The sequence below is a fragment of the Budorcas taxicolor genome, chromosome 13 (genome assembly GCF_023091745.1).
Source record: "Budorcas taxicolor isolate Tak-1 chromosome 13, Takin1.1, whole genome shotgun sequence".
NCBI lineage: Eukaryota > Metazoa > Chordata > Mammalia > Artiodactyla > Bovidae > Budorcas > Budorcas taxicolor.
Genome location: NC_068922.1, coordinates 72068082 through 72076505, shown reverse-complemented (window position 1 = coordinate 72076505; position 8424 = coordinate 72068082). Strand labels below are relative to the sequence as shown.

General features: G+C 46.0%; 1 protein-coding gene across 1 annotated transcript in view; it reads right to left on the bottom strand.

The window, feature by feature from the left end:
- Positions 1–1112: 1112 nt before the first annotated feature.
- IFT52 (intraflagellar transport 52) overlaps positions 1113–8424 on the bottom strand; it is a 28601-nt gene continuing 21289 nt past the window's right edge. Inside the window, exons 11-14 of the mRNA XM_052651085.1 lie at positions 6126–6213; positions 4899–5007; positions 2886–3031; positions 1113–1240 (exon numbers count right to left, since the gene is read on the bottom strand). Of these exons, the coding sequence (XP_052507045.1) occupies positions 1184–1240; positions 2886–3031; positions 4899–5007; positions 6126–6213 (400 nt within the window). The 3' untranslated portion in view covers positions 1113–1183. The remainder of the gene's footprint in view (positions 1241–2885; positions 3032–4898; positions 5008–6125; positions 6214–8424) is intronic.

Sequence of the window (8424 nt, the reverse complement as noted above, 5' to 3'; positions counted from 1 at the left end):
TATGACCTAGCCTCAGAAGTCACAGTGTCACTTCCATAGTGCCAGATTCAGAGGCATGGATCACAGACCTCACCCTCTCAGTGGCAGGAGCACCAGACCCAGAGTGTAAGAGCACATGGGTTGGGAGGTAATTTTTGAGCACATTTTTGGAATTCCAAATATATTTCCACAACACTGTATGCTGTTCCAAAGCTGCTTATCCCCAGCAGGCCCCCAGATTCTGCCCTTTCATCAAGGGCTTGAGTGTGTGAGAGAATGGAAGCCCACATGGACTTCCCCTGGACTTCCCCTGGACTGCCGGGGAAGTCCCTACAACAGCATCCTAAATCCCCGCCCTTGTTATTTCCTCTTGGAGTTATACGACGCCCCCTAAGGGGCTTCCTTCCACGCTTCCTACCTTTACAGAGCCCACCAGCTAAGCTACTCCCATTGAACCACATCCCTTACAAACATCCCATTGAACCACATCCCTTACAAACATGGTGGTTGGGTGGATCTGCAATCTTTGTCTTTCAGGCTTTCCCTAAAGTTGGTTCCTAGTTTATCCAGTACATTGTGCATTTCCATATTGACTGTCGTGCTCAAGCAAGTACAATCTCTCCCATTGTCCTTGGGACAGATGATCACCTTTTGTCCTACATTCTAACCTAAAATGATAAAACTGAGTGGTTCAGGAGCTCAGAAGAGGGGGACAAACTGTGGGCTAAGACAACCGCTTCCAAATGGTTGAGCCTGTGGGCAGCTGGGAGGTGAAGGAGTGAGTGATCTGTGTAAGGAAAATACCTACCAACTATTTTACCTTCCACTAGTGCCACCTGGGAGGCCTATTCATAGGTATAGTGGGACAAACAGACTGTGGGTTAAGTTTATTTTCTATCCTTTTAAACTAGAAAAGCTGTAGAGTATTCATAAGTTTGAGAATTATTTATGCTTTTGATAAAATCACATCTAGAACGGGAAAGATTTCAATGAAAGACTGATGCATCAATTATCAAAGTACAGATTCAAACATTTAATTTAAAAAATGGAACATATCTTACATAAGAAATGTCCCTCTCTGAGCACTGCAGAAGATGCACAGACTTTCCCACAGGTCAGAGAGGAAAGACTGTATAGACAGTTTTCATAAAAAACTGAGGGATAATTCAAAAAGTTTACGAAGAATCGGGAGGCAGAAAATGCTTCAAAAGGCTTGGTCCGCAGAGGCTGTTCTGGAATGCCGCGTGTCAATGTCATGTTCCTGGAGGAGGGAATAAGGCAGAAAGCTAGTATTTCCGTTCAAAACCTAACCTGTGAACTCTTGGTTGTTTTGGACTTTGATGAGCGATTCTGATTCTGGCTTTAAGGCTACATCCAGGCCAAGGATCAAGTTTTCATGACCAGACAGGGCTCTGACCACAACCCACCACCCACCATGACGAGTGGGGAGCAAATACAGTTGAAGGTACTGATGGAAACACCACACCAGACTTCTTACCTTGGCCCTGGGGGTTAAGTATTGCTGGGAATTCACTTGCTCCCCCTACCCCGCCCCACGTGTCAGTGCTGAGCAGGTTATCAACACCTTGCCTCTGAGGTGCCTTCCTGGCACTTATCTGAAGAGCACTGTAAATGCCCGTATATTCCTGCCTTGCCCACTGCATGGAGCTCAGACAGCAAGGACTGCATTCACCACCATAACCCTGACATCCAGCACCATGCTAGCACACATGAGGCCTCCAGTATGAATACTCAGCAGGCCAGTGCCCACCAGCAGTGGCTCAGATCCCAATCAGTCTTTCTATTCAGCATCTAGAATCTGTGTGTGTGTGTGTGTGGAAAATGGACTCTTCATACTGTTTTATAGGCCTTTCCCCCCATCCCACTGCTGTATCATGAATGTCTTCCCAAGTGCTTGAACATCCTACTAAACTAACCTTATGCATGCACCCAGGTACTTAACTAGTTCCCTACTGATGGTTTTCTTCTATGAAAACAATGCTTCGCTGAGCATTCTGACTGGTAAATCTACACGTATTCAGAATTATATTATTTTTTTATTTTTATTTTTTGGCTATGTGGTGTGGTACTTGGGATGTTAGTTCCCTGACCAGGGATTGAACCTGTGCCCCCTGCATTGGAAGTGTGGCGTCTTAACCACTGAACTGCCAGGGAAGTCCCAGGATTGTATTATTAAGACAAATTCTGAGGATTAAAATTGCTGGGTCAGAGGTATCCATGTATTTCAGGGCTTCTGAATATCTTAAAAAATATCTCCATAAAAATGGAACCAGCTTATTCTCCAATCAGTAGTATATAAATGAATATCCATTTACCAGCAGTGGTTGGGCATTTAATTTTAGAAATCCTGTCCAGGGACAGATAAGATGAAGGCCTGGCATAATAGATTTTAAGTCCTTAGTCCAGGGCAAGATGATTTCTGTCCTCGGCTGAGTTCCTGTCTGCCACGTAAGCATCACTGCTGTTCCTCAAACGAGCCAAGCAGAGTCCCTGGGACACTCAGCTCCCAGCTATCTCCATGGGCAGCCCCTGAACACCGTCAAGTCCTGGCTCCCATGCCAGCTCTGGAGTGTGTGTGGCCCACCGTGACCACCCCTGAATCTTGCCACCTTCAGTACACTGATGACCCTGCTCTGTTTTTATACCACGTTTCATCTCCTGGCATCCTCTGAGATTTAATACTTAAGATACTACATTGTTTGTTTACTGTCTGTCTCCTCCAGCTAGAATACACATTCCATAAGCGCAGGAATCGTCATCTGTTTTGTCCACCCAGTAGACAGTGGAATACCGACAGAATGAATGAATGGCATAGAATGTGAGAAGTCCAGTTTATGGACGATATCCCCACTTGACCACTTGAGTGGGCCTTCTGGGCTCTGTACCTGGTTCAACTTCTTGAACTCCACCACTTGGAAGAAGATGTGCTCAAGGATATGTTTGGCATCTTGCCGGTCCTTTGGGAGTTTATTGGTGACTCCAAGGATGTCTCCACACTTCCTGACATAGAATTCCAGGTCTTCTTCAGTACCTGAGCACAGTTGGGGTGGTTAGATTCATCCTTGATTCTGCCCTGCCCCAAGTACAGACTTACTGTGGTCTGGGTATCCCTGTAGGGTTCCTATATCTCTCAAGATCACTCACCTCTCCCTTGAGTAATGTGACCAAAGGACTCAAACAGTGATAGACTGTAGAGATCTCTGATGTGCTGTTTTTGTAAATTAGTAGGCCAGAAGTGTGACACTCCTAGACAGAATAAAATTGCACTGGTTCTGGCTCACTATTCCCAGATCCGGCATTCCTACATTACAAAGAGGAGGAGCACCCAGCAGGAAATGAAATTACCATTCTCTGAATGCTGCAGGGACCATTATGAGAAGGATATATGGGTATTTGAAAGAGCATTTATTATAGCAATCTTATAGAAAAGGAATGAAAGAAAAAAATCACCCATAATTCTCTGAAATGATTTCTGGCTGTATGTATATCAAGAATGGACAGTCATTACTGCCCTTCTTACACTGGACTGTAACTTCTTTCTTTTTCCCCTCTGACTTGCATTTTTTAAAGCTATGGTAGAAATGATATCTCACTCTAACCCCCACCAATACTATCTAGGATAAATACTGCTATGTGTGCCTGCATATCTACATGTGTAAAAAAATCCCTCCATGTGTAAGGATCAGACTACAATAGTTCTGTAAGTTGTCTTTATCATTTTTTTTTTAACAAGTCTTCCTACTGATAGGCTGTTAGACTTGTCAATTTTTTGAATGATACAATTAATAGCTCTATAGGTGTACCTTTTTTGTTTTTCATTTCTACAAGAAATTCTGAAGATAGACTTCTAGAATCAGAAATGCTGGGTCAAAGCATCTAATCCTTCACAGGTCTATTATTCCTACAGGGTACTTACTGGGTCTTACTAATATCTGATTGCCCAGCACCTACCACAATATCTGGAACGAACAGAAATGCAATGTCTGACACTGAACTATGTTCATTTTTGCATATTCCTTTCTGGTCTCTGAGCATATATAGATGTTTGCATAGTTGAGATCCTACCACAAGTGCAGTTTTATATTTTGCTTTCTTCATTTAGGAATCTCCAGTTCACTCAGTGTCACCCCCCGGGCTTTGTAAAGCTCTTTTATAATGACTATGTTTTATCCCACTGACTGAATATGGCACCGTTTATTACCATTCCCCTATGACTAAACACTAAGGCTATTCCCAACTGTATTTTATTTATTAAATAAACAATGTAGTAGTCTCATCTGTATGCCTTCATTTGTCTCCCTAGGTTAGATTCCCAGGAGTGGGGTCACTGCCTCAAAATGGACAGTTACTTTTATGTCTCTGAGCACATGTGTGCAGGCCCACGTGCTGTGCAGGAGGCAGGGCATGTCAGGAGCCCTGGGCTGAGAGTCAGGAGCACCACTCACTGAGCAGCTGTGTAGCCCAGGGCCTTTCCTCACCCATGGGTCAGGGTGGGCACACTGGACTCTAGGATCCCTTCCAGTCTGAAGTCTCTGTAATTCTCTTGACCCTAACTGAATCTTCTTAGTCAAGTGCTCCTATGACCACTGGCCACGATTTGCTATGTGGCAGCCAAGGTCAGGATTCATCCTGGGGTCACTCAACAGGTCAGAGATAAAGATGCACAGGAATTAAAGCTGAGAGTCTGGCCTCCTTTTGGCACGGCCCTCTAACTCACTGAGCTAACTGGCTCTTACAGTCAACATCATTTACATGAGATAACCAAAACTGTCATTTTATATACTCCCAATCCTATTTTCTTCTCCCTAAACAAACTGTAAACTTCTCTCATGGCAAATCTCAGAAATTCACAATTTAGTAAAACTCACAAAAGAAAAAAAAAATTTGACCAAACTCACACTTATTGGTAATCTGAGCAAGCCGGGCCTTCTCAGAGGAGAACGTCTCATCTAAGTCAAACAGCTCCAGCGGAGGAGGTGGTAATTCCCTGAAACTAGGAGGGAAAACCTAAAAGGCAATGAGGTCTTTTATGAAAGAGCGTATCCAGAGCTGTAACTAACAGGAATGAGACAGAAGGAAAACAAGAGGATGAAACGCCCAGTGCCTGTCACCCCTCCACCCTAACCCATGAGGCCGTAGCAAGCAAGATGGCGGCCCACTGGAAGCACCCCAGCAGAACCAGCTCCAACCACACCACTGAACTGATGACGCTGGGGTCCCAGCGCCCATTAACTTGTTCAAGGACACAAAGCTTGGCGCTTCTCAGGCTTTTGTGTTGACCTTTTGACTGTTTCTCATCTAATCGTGATAGAAATTGGGGGAACGGATGTAGATTAATACAGAAAGTGCTGAACTTAGAGCCAGAGTTCACAGGTGAACCAGTAGTGTGCTGCTAAATGCTGAGCTATCACTTAGAACAAGAGGCCTGATCTGCAGCGTTTGTCATTTTCTGCTCTATAAGCACCTCCACCATGGCCGATTTTCAAGCTACCAAGCCATAGCCAGTTAACTGCCTTGTAACATTCCAGAATGTAGGAGGCTAAGACAAATTTTTAAAATATTCATTTATTTAGCTGCACTGGGTGTTGGTTGTGGGATCTTTATTTGCAGCATGTGAGATCTAGTTCCCTGACCAGGAATCAAACCTGGGCCCCCTGCACTGGGAGCATGGAGTCTTAGCCACTAGACCACCAGGGAAAAGTCCAGCATAAGACAGTTCCAAAGGCAAGTGGAGCTCCTGTTGAACTAGAATGTTGAAAAATACCATGGGGTTGGCCCCTGGGTTATGAGAACTGTGCTGTGAATCTAAGTGCCTGCTGCCTGGAAAGCTCAAAGGTTTCTAGCACAAAGCTCTTCCTCTTCACCCAGCAATTCTCATATATGCCCTCCAACCCAACAGGATGGGAAATGTTTAATAGCCAGGGAGGTCCACGCCCTTGATTCCTCAGCTGAGAACCACATCAAATGGAAGTCCCTGTAGAATACTAACAGGCTTGGTCTCTATGCATATTGAGAGCCAGAGACACGTGACCCCATAAGGAGGCCTGCTCTGCAAGAGGCCCGCTGGCAAGGGAAGGGCAGACATTCAGGCTCTGCAGCCAGATGGTCCACGCCCACCTACTCACTGCTGGCTGAAGAGCTGGCAGTGGCGTCTCAAACTGAGGCTGGATGAGCTGGAGAGGTTCATGTTTCACGTTGAGCTGTTCATAAGCCCTGTGTAGAGAAGAAGATAAAACGTGGGAATGAGGATGAGACACCAAGGCAAAGCACGTCTAATTGATCACACGGTGCTCTTTTCCACAGAATCAGGCAGCGTAGCACCTTGGCAAAAGAAATTAAAATCACACAAAATGCGCTGTTACATGCAATGGAATGAGCCTTTCAGACACCTCCTCCATTGTAGTAGACAGTGCAACTTTATTGAGAATTGAGAGGGAAAGTTCTGTCAAGTTTCCTATCAGGCCTCTCCTGAATAGGCTTCTAATTTTTACCCACCGGACACTGTGAACTCTGCAACTCATTGTGTTTCCTTATTTGTTTTCACCGTTAAGAGACAGGAGTCAAACCGGAAGGAAGTCTCAACAGAGCCGCAGGATATGCGCTTCTGCGTGTTCATTCACTCCATAAACATTTACTGAACACCTACTGTGTGCCAGACAGTTTTATCCGCCAGGAGTCCAGCAGCAGGGGGAAAAAAGAGACTAAGGCAGGCCCTCATGGGACTGACATTCTAGCGGAAGAGAGACACCCAATAAACAAAAGCTATGATGCCGGGGATTAATAAGCATTAGGAAGAAAAGCAGGTCAGGAGAGAGGGACAGACAGGGCAGGGGTGGGAGTGCAGCTGGTCAGAGCCACCTGAGTGGATGCAGGGCCGGGGCGTGCGGCCGCCCTCAGCGGTGCCCCGGGCAGAGGTCAGGAAGGGGAAGAGGGAAGGGGGCGAGACACTTTCAGAGAGCCGCAGGGCAGCCAGCGAGGCTGCAGTGCAAGGAGCAGGAGGAAGGGGTTTACGGAGTCGCGTGCTGACCTTCCCCCCACCTCTGCCCCGAGATCATTTTTTTTTTTTACCGCACTTCCCCTTTCCCTCCCTTCTCGCGAACATTCGGTTGACCTTTTGCATCATGTACAGGCTGCCAACTGGCTGACCTCCTCTGGAAATGAGGCAAATTAAAATATACGCAACCAACTGAAACTGTATGCTCGTGTGTGGCCTTTCAAAATTCATCTAAACAAGCAAAAGCCAACAAGTGTGGACAAAGTTCATGCCTGTTTCTCTGCACAGGTGCTTGCTTGAAAGGACACCGATCTGTGACTGCAGAAAGGAGCTTAGCTGAGCTTACTGCTGTCACCTCCTCTACTAGTCCCGGGTGTTCGGGGAGCCTCTTTCCTAGCAGAAAGAGCCCCACGGAGAGAAGAGAAATAAGGATTCTCGAGCATCGACCGCATACCATGTACTGTGCCTGACCCTGGGTGAGGCACTGATTTTCCTGAATCCTCAATCCTGGGCAGTGGGTGTAATCTCATAGGAAGAGGAAACAGAGGTACAGAGAAGAAGTAGCTTCCCAAGGTCACAAGATTAAGAAGCCTCGGAGGCAAGATTAGAACTCAGATCTGGCTAATCAGCATCCTGCTAATCAGAAGCCCCATGACTGTCTACCCAGAAGGCAAAATGAAAGGCAGCTCTAAGATAAAAGTCCTACTATCCACACACAAAGAACCCTGCTACCAGTCTTCGCCTTGGTCATAAGCTAAGCTAAGTCACTTCAGTCGTGTCCAACTCTGCGACCCCACAGACGGCAGCCCACCAGACTCCCCCGTCCCTGGGATTCTCCAGGCAAGAACACTGGAGTGGGTTGCCATTTCCTTCTCCATGAAAATATTCCATAAATGAATCCCAGTAACTCTTAAACATTCCACAAAATTTCCTAAGAACCTGTGAGAGTATAATACCTGGCAATCCTCTCTAAAACAGAAATTCACCTATCTGCTACATTACTGCTGATGATCTGAAATGTACATGGTCATCCTAGCCATGATATTCTGTTTTCTGTCCCCAGACAGAGCTGACTACTGAAGCCCTGTATTACTAATAAAACAAGTTCCACTAAGTCTTCCCTTTCTCCACTAAGCTCACCACCTGCCCAAATCTTCCTCCTATGATGAGCCAACATGTACTGGTCGGGGTGGGGTGGGGGGGCGGCTGTGACTGGTGGAGAAGCTCATCTTAAAACCAAGCAAAACCTAGTTCAGAAAGATGATCAGGACTTTCCTGGTGGTCCAGTGTCTGAGACTCCAAGCTCCTCATGCAGCGGGCCCAGCTTCCAGACCCCACAGGCCTGCAGCTAAAGATCTTGTGTGCCACAACTAAGACCTGGTACCACCAAAAACATTGTTTTAAAAAGAGAAAGATGATCAGTGTGGGAA